Raw genomic sequence first — 16,115 nt, 5'->3', positions numbered from 1 at the left:
GCTACCATCTATATCTATCTATATCTATATATATATATCTCTATCTAATATCTATATCTATCTCTATACCTATCTATCTATCTGTTATCTATCTCTATATCTATATCTCTCGCTATATCTCTATCTATATCTATCTCTATATCTATTTCTCTCTATATCTATCTCTATATCTCTCTCTATAGCTATCTATATATCTCTATCTATCTCTATATCTATCTCTCTGTATATCTATCTATCGCTCTCTATATCTATCTATCTCTATTTATCTCTATATCTTTTCTCTGTATCTATCTCTCTCTATATCTATATCTATCTATCTCTATATATATCTATTATCTCTATATCTATTTCTCTCTATATCTCTCTCTATATCTATCTTTCTATCTCTATATCTATCTATTTATCTCTATCTATTATCTATATCTATCTCTATATCTATCTTTCTATCTCTATATCTATCTTTCTATCTATCTCTATATCTATCTATATCTATCTATTATGTCTATCTAGCTATCTCTATTATCTATATCTACCTATCTCTATATCTTTCTATCTTACTCTCTCTATATCTATCTGTTATCTCTATATTTATTATCTATCTGTATCTATCTATCTCTATCTATTAGACATATCTATATCTATCTCTCTATCTATTTATCGATCTCTGTATCTATCTCTCTCTATATCTATCTCTCTATCTCTATCTTTATATCTATATCTATCTATCTCTATATCTATCTATTATCTCTATATCTATCTACCTATCTATCTCTATATCTATCTCTATATCTACATCTGTTTCTCTTTATATCTATCTCTATATCTCTATAGCTATCTATATATTATCTCTATCTATCTATCTCTATATCTATCTGTTATCTCTATATCTATCTATCTCTATATCTATCTTTCTATCTAACACTATATCTCTATATCTATCTCTATATCTCATTATCTATCTATCTCTTTATCTATCTATTGATCTATCCATCTATCTCTATATCTATCTATTATCTATATCTATCCATCTATCTATCTCTATATCTATCTTTCTAACTCTATATCTGTCGATCTCTATACATATCTCTATATCTATCTGTCTCTATATCTCTCTCTCTCTATATATTATATATATATATATATATATAATCTCTATATCTATTTTTATTTATAGCCATATATATATATATATATATATATATATATATATATATATATATATATATATATATATATATATATATATATATATATATATATATACACACATACACACTCACTGGCCACTTTATTAGGTACACCATGCTAGTAACGGGTTGGACCCCCTTTTGCCTTCAGAACTGCCTCAATTCTTCGTGGCAGAGATTCAACAAGGTGCTGGAAGCATTCCTCAGAGATTTTGGACCATATTGACATGATGGCATCACACAGTTGGCGCAGATTTGTCGGCTGCACATCCCTGATGCGAATCTCCCGTTCCACCACATCCCAAAGATGCTCTATTGGATTGAGATCTGGTGACTGAGGAGGCCATTTGAGTACAGTGAACTCATTGTCATGTTCAAGAAACCAATCTGAGATGATTCGAGCTTTATGACATGGCGCATTATCCTGCTGAAAGTAGCCATCAGATGTTGGGTACATTGTGGTCATAAAGGGATGGACATGGTCAGCAACAATACTCAGGTAGGCTGTGGCGTTGCAACGATGCTCAATTGGTACCAAGGGGCCCAAAGAGTGCCAAGAAAAAATTCCCCACACCATGACACCACCACCACCAGTCTGAACCGTTGATACAAGGCAGGATGGATCCATGCTTTCATGTTGTTTACGCCAAATTCTGACCCTACCATCCGAATGTCGCAGCAGAAATCGAGACTCATCAGACCAGGCAACGTTTTTCCAATCTTCTACTGTCCAATTTCGATGAGCTTGTCCAAATTGTAGCCTCAGTTTCCTGTTCTTAGCTGAGAGGAGTGGTACCCAGTGTGGTCTTCTGCTGCTGTAGCCCATCTGCCTCAAAGTTCGACGCACTGTGCGTTCAGAGATGCTCTTCTGCCTACCTTGGTTGTAACGGGTGGCAATTTGAGTCACTGTTGCCTTTCTATCAGCTCGAACCAGTCTGCCCATTCTCCTCTGACCTCTGGCATCAACAAGGCATTTCCGGCCACAGAACTGCCGCTCACTGGATTTTTTTTCTTTTTCGGACCATTCTCTGTAAACCCTAGAGATGGTTGTGCGTGAAAATCCCAGTAGATCAGCAGTTTCTGAAATACTCAGACCAGCCCTTCTGGCACCAACAATCATGCCACGTTCAAAGGCACTCAAATCACCTTTCTTCCCCATACTGATGCTCGGTTTGAACTGCAGGAGATTGTCTTGACCATGTCTACATGCCTAAATGCACTGAGTTGCCGCCATGTGATTGGCTGATTAGAAATTAAGTCTTAACACACAGTTGGACAGGTGTACCTAATAAAGTGGCCAGTGAGTGTGTGTGTGTATATATATATATATATATATATATATATATATATATATATATATATTTATTTATCTCTATATGTCTATATTATATTATTATTATTATTATTATATCTGTATATCTCTATCTATCTCTATCTATATATCTATCTATCTCTATATCTTTCTATCTATAGCTATCTCTCTATATCTATCTATGATATCTATCTATTATCTATTTTCTATCTATCTCTATATCTATCTACCTATCGATCTATCTATCTATATTTCTTTCTATATCTATCTCTATCTATCTCTATGAATCTTTCTATCTATATCTATCCATTATCTACTATCTATCTCTATATCTATCTATTTCTACATCTATCTTTCTATCTATATCTATCTAACTCTATATCTATATAGCATTATACCCTATGAGGGGGGCATTATTCCCTATGAGGGGGGCAGTATTATACCCTATGAGGGGGCAGCATTATACCCTATGAGGAGGCAGCATTATACCCTATGAGGGAGTGCATTATACCCTATGAGGGAGTGCATTATACCCCGATGGGGGGCAGCATTATACCCTATGAGGGGGACAGCATTATACCCTATGAGGGAGTGCATTATACCCCTATGGGGGGCAGCATTATACCCTATGAGGGGGGCAGCATTATACCCTATGAGGGGGGCAGCATTATACCCTATGAGGGGGGCAGCATTATACCCTATGAGGGGGCAGCATTATACCCTATGAGGGGGGCAGCATTATACCCTATGAGGGGGGCAGCATTATACCCTATGAGGAGGGCAGCATTATACCCTATGAGGAGGGCAGCATTATTCCCTATGAGGAGGGCAGCATTATTCCCTATGAGGAGGGCAGCATTATTCCCTATGAGGAGGGCAGCATTATTCCCTATGAGGGGGGGGCAGCATTATTCCCTATGAGGGGGTGCATTATACCCTATGAGGGGGGCAGTATTATATTCTATGAGCTGGCTGCATTATATTCTATGAGATGGCTGCATTATACTATGTGAGGGGGCTGCTTTATATTCTATGAGGGGGCTACCCCAACTCCTGCTACATAATTAAGACATGTACAACCTTATATTATACCCGGATATTAGCGTGTTTTACCGCATAATTGGTGGTCTGGTATTTAACTCTATGCAGCTACATAGTGGGCCCCAAGAATGATTTTCTCTGGTGGGCCCAAGGTGTTCCAGTCCGACGCTGCTTTTGGCCACAACTGTATACTGCAATACCAAAATATTTCAGTAGAAATTAAAAATCACAGTCTCCTATGAACCCAAGCCACAGAATGGTCTTTTTTAGGAATATCGTCAAAGCAGGTACGGCGATCTTCAGCAGACCCCTGGCTTCCATGATAACTCGCCGTCACTCAATCACATTGTGGGAAAGGCAATGGGCTTGTGGAATGGTGTTCCATCCAGACCGCACGCTTCAAAGATTGCGGTCAAAGATTGCCAGATTCATTAAAAAGTTAGCAGCAGGCGGAGCTCAGCTCCATTCTCTGCTGTTAAATGCAGATGATGGCTGGATAATAGTCATAATAGCAGCTTCTGGGGCTGCATCAAAGTCAGGGAGCCGACATATGACACAATAGTATGTCATATGCCAAAAATGGGTTAAAGTAAAATTTTTAGAATTTTCATACTGACTTTTTTAGGAAACATCACACATACATTAGCCACGATGAACAGACTCTAGCCCTATCTTTAATATTGAAGCATGCTAGTTTGTATAATGACTACTTAGGCACTAAAATTAAAAGCTCATTAAGACAACTATAAAGTTAAATGTTAATTCCACCGAATCAACCAAATTGAGAATGGTAATTACTGAAACTCCCTAAAAGCTTGTGTTCAGAACAATTTACAGTAATCTAAGTTATTTTTTTGCTCAGAGTACAGAACTCAGCTGTCTCTGGATGTCTGATGGACAATGATTGGAGTGGTGTCATGCAGGCGCGGCCACTGCTAAATTGTAATGGACATTTCAAAACCCTGTCTCTGCATCGGTGGAGGGCCTGATGATGTGGTCCCAAAAGGTCAGAAAATATCACCCATCTTGTCAGTGGAGACAAAGACCCAATTCATCAAAGTTTTGGTGCCAGAATTCTGCTATAAAAACTTTGAAAATTCACAAAATGTAAGCACAACTTGTAGGTGAACTTAAAGGAAAGGTGCCATCAAAAAAATTTTTTTTCAGCAATTGAAAACATTTTAAAGAATTAATGTTTAAATTTTCTTAAAAAAATATTATCATTTGTTTATAATTTAGCAAAATATGAAAAATAATTTTAAAAAGTTTGGCATTTCCACTTGTTAACACTAGGGGGGTGTGATGTCACTCCTCTCCTCCCCCCCTTCTGGGTGTTTGCTAAGGGAGAAGAGAGGATGACATCTAGGAACACAGTGATTAGACAATTTGAAGGTGACTGAACAGTTATACTGACAAGTAGACAGTCACCGAGGATGGCAGGCAGAAAGGATTCTGAGAGCAGGGTGACAGCAGCACAGAGTATTTCAGGAGAGCAGTGTGCTGGTCTATGGGGGGCACAGAGGGAGATATATGGGGGATGGAGCAGGGTGACAGCAGCACAGAGTATTTCAGGAGAGCAGTATCACACCGGATAGGATTAGATACACGCCTCAGCAGACAGTATCACAAGGGGGAGGATTAGATACACAGCTCAGCAGTCAGTATCACACAGGGGAGGATTAGATACACAGCTCAGCAAGCAGTATCACACAGGAGAGGATTAGATACACAGCTCAGCAGTCAGTATCACACAGGAGAGGATTAGATACACAGCTCAGCAGTCAGTATCACACAGGGGAGGATTAGATACACGGCTCAGCAGCCAGTATCACACAGAATAGGATTAGATACACGGCTCAGCAGTCAGTATCACACAGGGGAGGATTAGATACACAGCTCAGCAGTCAGTATCACACAGGAGAGGATTACATACACAGCTCAGCAGTCAGTATCACACAGGGGAGGATTAGATACACGGCTCAGCAGTCAGTATCACACAGGAGAGGATTACATAAACAGCTCAGCAGTCAGTATCACACAGGAGAGGATTACATACACAGCTCAGCAGTCAGTATCACACAGGATAGGATTACATACACAGCTCAGCAGTCAGTATCACACAGGGGAGGATTAGATACACGGCTCAGCAGTCAGTATCACACAGGAGAGGATTACATAAACAGCTCAGCAGTCAGTATCACACAGGAGAGGATTACATACACAGCTCAGCAGTCAGTATCACACAGGATAGGATTAGATACACAGCTCAGCAGACAGTATCACACAGGGGAGGATTAGATACACGGCTCAGCAGTCAGCATCACACAGGAGAGGATTAGATACACAGCTCAGCAGTCAATATCACACAGGGGTGGATTAGATACACGGCTCAGCAGACTGTATCACACGAGACAGTATTACAGATATGCCCACACTGGTGTAACTGCCCCCCCCATACACTAGACTATGGGCTGTATATGTCACTGTCCTCCTCAGACAGCCATAAAAGCTGTCATAAAAGGGAAGGTGTCAGATTACTGGAGATCACTGGGGCTGTGTGTGAGTGAGGATGCGGAGACAGAGCAGGAGGACAGTGGAGCTGGAGCAGGAAGCACAGTGCAGAAAGTGGAGCTCAGCAGATAGCAGTGGGCTACAGTAAAATGGCACCCAGCCACACCTACAGCAGTGAATGGTGCAGCCCACAGGGGCATCCCCAGTTCACTGCTAATGAGGCTGCAATGTTAGAGATGGGGTCGGGAACCGACCACAGTCTCCTATGTCCATGGACGGCCATATTTGCAGACTGTACGAGTCCTCCACAGATCTGCAAATCAAGATGGCAGCGCCCAGTGTCTACATTAAAACATTATTACAAACAAACCATAAATCCTAGTTAGTACAACATTTGCTGAAACAACATGTTTTGTTACTTACTCTTTTTGTGCAAATTATATAAAATTGCGGCACCTTCCCTTTAAATTTTGCGACTTTTGGAGTTATGTCAGTTTCTCCCAGCTCCGACAAAACAGGCAGAGCTGGGGTGACGCCTTAGCTCATCGTATTTATGACAAGCTGTGTTGTCCCCTATGCCAAAAATCTCACTACAGTACCTAACTGGAGTGATATTTTAGTCGTGGTAGCATGCCATTCCTCAAATGCTCCAAATTCATAAAGAGGAGCTTTTGAGTCCAGCATCAAGACTGGCATGAACAATGGTCTGGATGAAATGGGCCCTTACTGTTGCTAAAGTTACACATTTTTATTACTTACAAATGACTGTTGCTACTCAAGAGGTATCACCGTCAAACTTAGACGACGAGTAGGCGGTCCTATCAGTGAGTGTAGGTGTTCATACAGTGATAGCTGTCAGTCACTGATCGGAACGCCAACTGGACTGAAAATCCTAGAAACAGCAGAGGTTTTAATTATTAAAACATGGGTTAAAATAAAACTATATAATCAATCTACTTTGCTCCCCTTGCTCTATAAAATGCTGCCTGTACATTGGGCTGCATTTTCATGGAGACAGGTTCCCTATAAAATGTATGTCCTAATGTTTCTGATCTAAGTGCATTTACTAAAGACACAATGGACTGTACCAGAAAAAAATGCAGCGGTTCATTGAAATGTAGGTGCTCTATATTTATAACACTTACGTTTGCGGTAGAACACAGGAGATCCTATACTCCTCCATGAACGGCTGTTTTCCTGTACTTGCTCTGTAAAAGAAGGTGTGTAATTAACATAGAAAAACATGCAACGCTTCAGTACTTTATGGTTGTCACTCACCTGTGACTATACATGAAGTAATGCCCTCCTCATTACACTGCTGGCTATCTTCTACATACATCTCTTTATCTTCTGGTAATTCTTCACATTTAATATCCGCCAGTTCTTCCACCTAATTCTCCATACAAAAAAGACAAACAAATAATGCACAAATTAAAAGGATGCTGAAGAAATTAGAAAGAACTTGGAGTCCTTTGTACTGTTTTTTATTTTGCTTTCATAATGCAGCACTAGGAAACTTTTCAAACAGACTGTATTAAGAAAAAAAATCCCATAATTCTTGCTATGAAAAGTCTGTTCTAAATCCTTTTATATAGCTAGTTGTGCAGCTGCTTTTGAGATGACTTCCAGTGAACACTATTCCAGGTCAGGCCATGGAATCACTATATGAGCTCCCTTTTTACCAGAATTATAGATAGATACAGATAGAAATATTTGGATACAAACAAAAGTTTTGGAATTTTAGCTGTTTACCAAAACAAAGTGAAGATACAGTTGTATAATCAATATACAGTGGGTACGGAAAGTATTCAGACCCCTTTACATTTTTCACTCTGTTTCATTGCAGCCATTTGTTAAATTCAAAAACGATATTTTTTTTCTCATTAATGAACACTCTGCACCCCATCTTGACTGAAAAAAAACAAAAAAAAAAAAACAAATGTAGACATTTTTGCAAATTTATTAAAAAAGCAAAACTGAAATATCACATGATTATTCAGACCCTTTGCTCAGTATTGAGTAGACACACCCTTTTGAGCTAGTACAGCCATGAGTCTTCTTGGGAATGATGCAACAAGTTTTTCACACCTGGATTTGGGGATCCTCTGCCATTCTTCCTTGCAGATCCTCTCCAGTTCTGTCAGGTTGGATGATGAACGTTGGTGGACAGCCATTTTCAGGCCTCTCCAGAGATGCTCAATTGGGTTTAGGTCAGGGTTCTGGCTGGGCCAGTCAAGAATGGTCACAGAGTTGTTCTGAAGCCACTCCTTTGTTATTTTAGCTGTGTGCTTGGGGTCATTGTCTTGTTGGAAGGTGAACCTTTGGAAAAGTCCGAGGTCCAGAGCTCTCTGGAAGAGTTTTTCATCCAGGATATCTCTGTGCTTTGCCACAATCATGTTTCCTTCAATTGCAACCAGTCATTCTGTCCCTGCAGCTGAAAAACACCCTCATAGCATGATGCTGCTACCCCCATGATTCACTGTTGGGATTGTACTGGGCAGGTGATAAGCAGTGCCTGGTTTTCTCCACACATACCGCTTAGAACATTTTGGTGATAATTCTATCTTCGTCTCATTAGACCAGAGAATCTTATTTCTCATAGTATGGGAGTGCTTCATGTGCTTTTTTAGAAAACTCTATGTGGGCTTTCATATGTCTTGCACTGAGGAGAGGCTTCCATTGGGCCACTGTGCCATAAAGGCCCGACTGGTGGAGGGCTGCAGTAATAGTTGACTTTGTGGAACTTTCTCCCATCTCCCTACTGCATCTGTGGAGCTCAGCAACAATGATCTTGGGGTTCTTCTTTACCTCTCTCACCAAGGCTCTTCTCCCACGATTGCTCAGTTTGGCTGGACGGCAAGGTCTAAGAAGACTTCTGGTGGTCCCAAACTTCTTCAATTTAAGGATTATGGAGGCCACTGTGCTCTTAGGAACCCCGAGTACTGCACAAATTCTTTTGTAATCTTGGCCAGATCTGTGACTTGCCACAATTCTGTCTTTGAGCGTTTTGGTCAGTTCCTTTGACCTCATGATTCTCATTTGGTCTGACATGCACTGTGAGCTGTGAGGTCATATGTAGACAGGTGTGTGCCTTTCCAAATCAAGTCCTATCAGTTTAATTAAACACAGCTGGACTCCAATGAAGGAGGAGAACCATCTCAAGGAGGATCACAAGGAAATGGACAGCATGTGACTTAAATATGAGTGTCTGAGCAAAGGGTCTGAATACTGATGACCATGTGATATTTCAGTTTTTCTTTTTTAATACATTTGCAAAAATTTCTACATTTGTTTTTTTTCCAGTCAAGATGGGGTGCAGAGTGTATATTAATGAGAAAAAATGAACTTTTTTTGAATTTACCAAATGGCTGCAATGAAACAATGAGTGAAAAATTTAAGGGGGTCTCAATACTTTCCGTACCCACTGTAGGGTTAAGGTGCAGACTCTCCGTTTTAATTTGAGGGTACTTACATCCCAATTGGAGTAATAAGGGTTTATGAATTACAGCTCTTTAATATTTAGCTGCCTCTTTTGAAAAGGAACAAAACCAACTAGCAAAGAGATATGTTATAGATAAAACATAACTTTTAATCTAATAATATAAAACTGGATAAATCATACCAAAAAAAAAAAAAACAAAACAAAAAAAAAAAAAAACAGTGATAAAAGTGCAAGTGTGAAAAAGTTACCAGTGCTCAATAAAAAAATGGTTTGATCTCACCACTGTTGTAGAGTTCACTGCAGATTGCAGGTATACAGGAGTATGAAAGATGACTATGTATGCGGGGGGGGGGGGTTAAAATTTCTAATATCCCCTGTCGTGGCCATGCATTGCTCATCATGCCCTTACAAGGACAGTCCCTGAGTAAGGCTGCTAAGATGTAGCCACCAGATTGGTTATGGTCTCCCTATGCATTTCCTCCCATTTTGGGGGATTCAGGGAAGTAAAGTAGTATGTGGGAAAACTAAGCATCCCTGCATTGGCAGGTAACCCACATGTCAGGTGTTGTTAGAGCCTGTAAAATAAGAGCATGACTTGTTGGTTATGGCAGAGTCTCCGCAAGATAAATTGACATGCTGTGGTCTGGAAAGACGCGCCACATGTCTGTCTCTGCAGGTAAGCCACGGACGTCGGTGCATGCATAGCGAACATGGGATTTCTTGAAACATGGATTTTTGTGAGTACTCACCGTAAAAGCCTTTTCTCCGAGACGCTCATTGGGGGACACAGGTACTGTGGTGTATGCTACCGCCATCTGGAGGCTGACACTAAGTAAACAACACAAGGTTAGCTCCTCCGCCGCCTACACCCTCGCCCCGATTACGGGCGGAAACCAGTTTAGTGCAAAAGCAGTCAGAGAATAACGAGAAAAAAAGAACGTAGCCTTAATGCAGAACAACAATATCTCTGGAAAAGGTCCACCCTGACATCAACAAAAAATATACATTAATTAAACTAGAGCCAACTGGCTAATAGGGTGGGCGCTGTGTCCCCCAATGAGCGTCTCGGAGAAAAGGATTTTACGGTGAGTACTCACAAAAATCCACGTTTCTCCTTCGTCTCATTGGGGGACACAGGTACTGTGGGACATCCTAAAGCAGTCCCTGGGTGGGACGTTGACTCACCAATCCAAGCTACAGTTGTGGCCAAAAGTATTGACACCCCTGCAATTTTGTCAGATAATACTCAGCTTCTTCCTGAAAATGATTGCAAATACAAATTCTTTGGTATTATTATCTTCATTTAATTTGTCTTAAATGAAAACACACAAAGAGAATTGTCCTAAAGCCAAATTGGATAAAATTCCACACCAAACATAAAAAAGAGGGTGGACAAAAGTATTGGCACTGTTCGAAAAATCATGTGATGCGTCTCTAATTTGTGTAATTAACAGCACCTGTAACTTACCTGTGGCACCTAACAGGTGTTGGCAATAACTAAATCACACTTGCAGCCAGTTGACATGGATTAAAGTTGACTCAACCTTTGTCCTGTGTCCTTGTGTGTACCACATTGAGCATGGAGAAAAGAAAGAAGACCAAAGAACTGTCTGAGGACTTGAGAAACCAAATTGTGAGGAAGCATGAGCAATCTCAAGGCTACAAGTCCATCTCCAAAGACCTGAATGTTCCTGTGTCTACCGTGCGCAGTGTCATCAAGAAGTTTAAAGCCCATGGCACAGTGGCTAACCTCCCTAGATGTGGACGGAAAAGAAAAATTGACAAGAGATTTCAACGCAAGATTGTGCGGATGTTGGATAAAGAACCTCGACTAACATCTAAACAAGTTCAAGCTGCCCTGCAGTCCGAGGGTACAATAGTGTCAACCCGTACTATCCGTCGGCGTCTGAATGTAAAGGGACTGTATGGTAGGAGACCCAGGAACACCCCACTTCTTACCCCGAGACATAAAAAAGCCAGGCTGGAGTTTGCCAAAACTTACCTGAAAAAGCCTAAAACGTTTTGGAAGAATGTTCTCTGGTCAGATGCGACAAAAGTAGAGCTTTTTGGGCAAAGGCATCAACATAGAGTTTACAGGAGAAAAAATAAGAGGCATTCAAAGAAAAGAACACGGTCCCTACAGTCAAACAAGGCGGAGGTTCCCTGATGTTTTGGGGTTGCTTAGCTGCCTCTGGCACTGGATTGCTTGACCGTGTGCATGGCATTATGAAGTCAGAAGACTACCAACAAATTTTGCAGCATAATGTAGGGCCCAGTGTGAGAAAGCTGGGTCTCCATCAGAGGTCATGGGTCTTCCAGCAGGACAATGACCCAAAACACACTTCAAAAAACACTAGAAAATAGTTTGAGAGAAAGCACTGGAGACTTCTAAGGTGGCCAGCAATGAGTCCAGACCTGAATCCCACAGAACACCTGTGGAGAGATCTAAAAATGGCAGTTTGGAGAAGGCACCCTTCAAATATCAGGGACCTGGAGCAGTTTGACAAAGAATGGTCTAAAATTCCAGCAGAGCATTGTAAAACTCATTGATGGTTACCGGAAGCGGTTGTTCGCAGTTATTTTGGCTAAAGGGTGTGCAACCAAGTATTAGGCTGAGGGTGCCAATACTTTTGTCTGGCCCATTTTTGGAGTTTTGTGTGAAATGATCAATGTTTTGCTTTTTGCTTCATTCTCTTTTGTGTTTTTTTCATTTAAGACAAATTAAATGAAGATAATACCAAAGAATTTGTGTTTGCAATCATTTTCAGGAAAAAACTGAGTATTATCTGACAGAATTGCAGGGGTGTCAATACTTTTGGCCACAACTGTACATGCACCTCCTGTCTAAAGGTGTGCCACCGCTGCTTGGAGAATCCTTCTAGCTAGACTCGCATCTGACGAAGCCTGAGTATGGACATTGTAATGTATAGTAAACGTGTGCAGGCTGGACCAGGTTGCTGCCTTGCACACTTGTTCCGCCGAAGCCTGGTGTCGAAGCGCCCAAGAGGCGCCCACTGCCCGAGTAGAGTGTGCCCTGATCCCTGTTTGGACTGGCGCCTCCTGAATCGTTAGACGTATCCATCTGGCTATGGTCGATCTTGAGGCTGTGAGTCCCTTCCTGCGCCCTTCAGGGAGCACAAACAGCGTGTCCGTCTGACGGAAGGGTACCGTCCGTGCCACATACCTTCTGAGTTCTCTCACCAGATCTAATGTGTGAAGAGCTTTTTCCACGCGATGTACAGGGGCCGGACAGAATGAGGGCAAGACAATATCCTTATTAACGTGGAATGAGGACACAACCTTCGGCAGAAAGGGGGGAGCTGGTCTGAGCACCACCTTATCCTTGTGGAAAGTGAGAAACGGTGCTCGGCAGGACAAGGCCGCCAACTCCGAGACTCGCCTAATGGAAGTTATGGCTACCAAGAATACTACCTTCCGGGAAAGGTATGATAAAGGAACGTCCTGAAGTGGTTCGAACGGAGCTTCCTGCAGAACACTCAGGACCAGATTAAGATCCCAGGTGTCCAGGGGCACCCTACAGGGAGGTACCAAGTGGGAGACTCCCTGGATGAAAGTCCTCACCTGCATATTGGTAGCAATTCTTCGCTGGAACAGGATGGACAAAGCTGATATCTGCCTCCTAAGGGAGCTCGGGGCCAACCCTGAGTCTAAGCCCGACTGGAGAAATGACAGGATGTTGGGAATCGAAAAGGTCAGCGGAGAAAAACCCCAGTCTCGACACCAAGCGAAGAAGACTTTCCAGGTATGATGGTAAATTTTCGCCGAGGTAGCCTTCCGGGCGCTAATCATTGTAGCGACTACCTCGCGCCCAAACCCCGCTTGGGTCAGAATCCAAGATTCAACGGCCATGCCATCAAACACAGGGCCCCTGAGTTCAAGTGGAAGATCGGGCCCTGGGACAGTAGATCTGGGTGCTCTGGCAGTCGCCATGGCATGTCGGTGAGCAGCTGCACTAGATCTGTGTACCACGCCCAACAGGGCCAGTCTGGGGCCAGCAGAATCACTGGAACCCCCTCTGTTTTGACATTTTTGATGACCCTCGGGAGTAGCGGCAGCGAGGGAAACAAATATGGGAGGCGAAACTGGTTCCATGGTAGAACCAACGCATCCACGGTGATCGCTCGCGGGTCCCGAGACCAAGCGACGAACACGGGCACCTTGGCGTTCACTCTGGAGGCCATCAGATCCACATCCAGCATCCCCCACCGTTGGCAAATCTGCTGGAAGACCTCGGGGTGCAGAGACCATTCTCCTGACGCAACCCCCTGCCGGCTGAGGAAGTCCGCCGCCCAATTTTCCACGCCTGGGATGTGGACTGCCGATATTACTGCATGGTTCCTCTCGGCCCAGCGAAGCACGTGCCCTACTACGCGCATGGTTGCTCTGCTGCGCGTGCCCCCTTGACGATTTACGTAAGCCACCGCCGTGGCATTGTCCGATTGGATCCGGACGGGACGTCCTGCTAGGAAGTGCTGAAAACATTGCAGTGCCAGCTGGACTGCTCGTATTTCCAACAAGTTGATCGGGAGGCGTGCCTCTTGCGGCGACCACTGTCCCTGCGTCGTGTGGTGGCAAAAAAAAAAAAAAAAATTTGCTCCCCAGCCGAGGAGGCTGGTGTCTGTCGTGACCACTAGCCAGTGATCTGGGGGGAAAGGGTTTTCCCTTCAGAAGGGAGGACCTGCTCGTCCACCACTCCAACGACTGTCTGACCTGCAAGGATAGCCGACACTGATGGTCGAGCGTGAATGGGTTCTTATCCCAGGCTGACAAGAGGGCATGCTGTAGGGGACGAAGATGAAATTGGGCAAACGGAATTGCTTCTATTGCTGCCACTATCTTTCCTAGCACTCTCATCCCAAACCAAATGGTGTGCGGGACTGGCTGCAGAAGCTTCTGGGCTCCTTGCCGGAGGGCTAGCGCCTTGTCCTGAGGGAGAATTACCAACGCTCGGGAGGTATCGAAAATCATCCCTAAAAAAGAAATCCTTTGAGCTGGGACAAGGAATGATTTCTTCCTGTTGACCAACCATCCTAAGCGAGAGAGGGTATCCAGCGTGATGATGACATTCTCTTCGCATGGTAAGATGACTATGCCCCGAGAGTGTAAGACTGCCATCACCTTTGTGAACCCTCTGGGAACAGTGGCTAGCCCGAAGGGCAGTGCTGCAAACTGGAAATGTCGGCCATTGATGGCAAACCGCAGAAACTTTTGATGCAGAGGAAAAATGGGGATGTGCAGGTAGGCATCCTGGATGTCGATCGAGGCCAAGTATTCTCCTCGTCACATGACCGATATAATTGAACGGAGAGACTCCATTCGGAAATGTTTGACCCTGATGAACTTGTTCAGGAGCTTCAGGTCCAAAACCGGCCTGACTGTCCCGTCCTTTTTGGGAACTGCAAACAGATTGGAATAAAAACCCTGCCCCTTCTCGTGTTCTGGTACAGGAATAACGACTCCATTGTGATGGAGTGAGTTGATGGCCCCTAGCAACGCCCTTGCCCGGTGCTCCATCTTGGGAAGTCTAGACAGAAAAAAACGTTTTGGGGGAAACTTGAAAAACTATCTTGTAACCTGTAGACACAAGCTCCACTACCCATGAGTCGCGTGCTATCGTGACCCAGACCAGGCGAAAGCAGAGCAGGTTGCCGCCTACTCTGCTGATGTCGCCTAGAAAGTGCTCCGAGTCATTTAGCTGATGATCTCTGAGCCCTGGCTCCCCTCACCCTGGGATGGCGAGCGCGCATTCTCCCCAATGGGTTGGCTCTATATGAGACCTGTCGCTCCCTATCCTGGTTGGAGCGACCGAGCTGGCCGTTGCCGTCCACCCGGGGATGCGAAAGGCCCGAAACCGTGCCTGAGCCTGGCGAAACGGCTGCTTGACCCTTTGTTGAGGGAGGAAGCTGCTTTTTCCCCCTGTAGCATCGGAGATGTGCTGGTCTAATCTTTCCACAAACGGCCACCTGAAAAGGCAGGGAAGTCAAAGACTTCTTGGAAATTGAATCGGCCAGTCAAGTCCTTAACCATAGGGCCCTCCTAATGGCTACTGTGTTTGCGGCCGCAAGTGCCGCACAATTGGTCGCATCCAAGGAAGCGTTGACCAAGTAGTCACCGGCCATAGCGATCTGACTCGCGATCTCTGCTACCTCTGTAGGCAGATCTCTATCCTGCAAAACCTTGCTCAATGACTCTGCCCATGACATTATGGCCTTAGCCACCCACGTTGCTGCGAACGAGGGAGAGTGCTGATCCTGAAGCTTCAAAAACTGAGGGAGCCAACCCTTCTATGAGCCAATCCATGGAGTCCTTGATAGAAGAACCACTAGGCACCGATAACAAGGATCTCGATGCCAAGTGTGACACTGGTGGGTCCACCACTGGGGATTCCGCCCACTTCTTACAGAGATCTGGAGCAAACGGATATTTTGCCTCTATCGTTTTCTGTCCCGGCCGTTCCCTGTGATGCTGCACTATGTCCTCAAACTCTGTGTGAGTACCAAACACCCTGTGCGGATGCTTCACCCGCTTAAAGGATACCTATGGCCTGAAGTCAAGGCGACGTCATCCTCAACCCCGTTTGATTAACGGCATCGATGAGGCT

The 16,115-nt window shown here is 43.7% G+C and overlaps 1 protein-coding gene across 2 annotated transcripts in view; it reads right to left on the bottom strand.

Moving 5' to 3' along the window:
- The window catches only part of LOC141073600 (gastrula zinc finger protein XlCGF66.1-like), a 72,069-nt gene that overhangs the window by 33,244 nt on the left and 22,710 nt on the right, over window positions 1–16,115 (bottom strand). For both annotated transcript variants that reach the window (XM_073560891.1, XM_073560892.1), the window contains 2 exons: window positions 7,330–7,441; window positions 7,197–7,259 (listed from right to left, as the gene is read on the bottom strand). In XM_073560891.1, the coding sequence (XP_073416992.1) occupies window positions 7,197–7,259; window positions 7,330–7,441 (175 nt within the window). The remainder of the gene's footprint in view (window positions 1–7,196; window positions 7,260–7,329; window positions 7,442–16,115) is intronic.

This window comes from Dendrobates tinctorius, unplaced genomic scaffold (genome assembly GCF_039654945.1).
Source record: "Dendrobates tinctorius isolate UK_male_01 unplaced genomic scaffold, ASM3965494v1 ptg000308l, whole genome shotgun sequence".
Classification (NCBI taxonomy): domain Eukaryota; kingdom Metazoa; phylum Chordata; class Amphibia; order Anura; family Dendrobatidae; genus Dendrobates; species Dendrobates tinctorius.
Note: the sequence above shows the minus strand (reverse complement) of the source record. Positions and strands in the feature narration are given on the sequence as shown.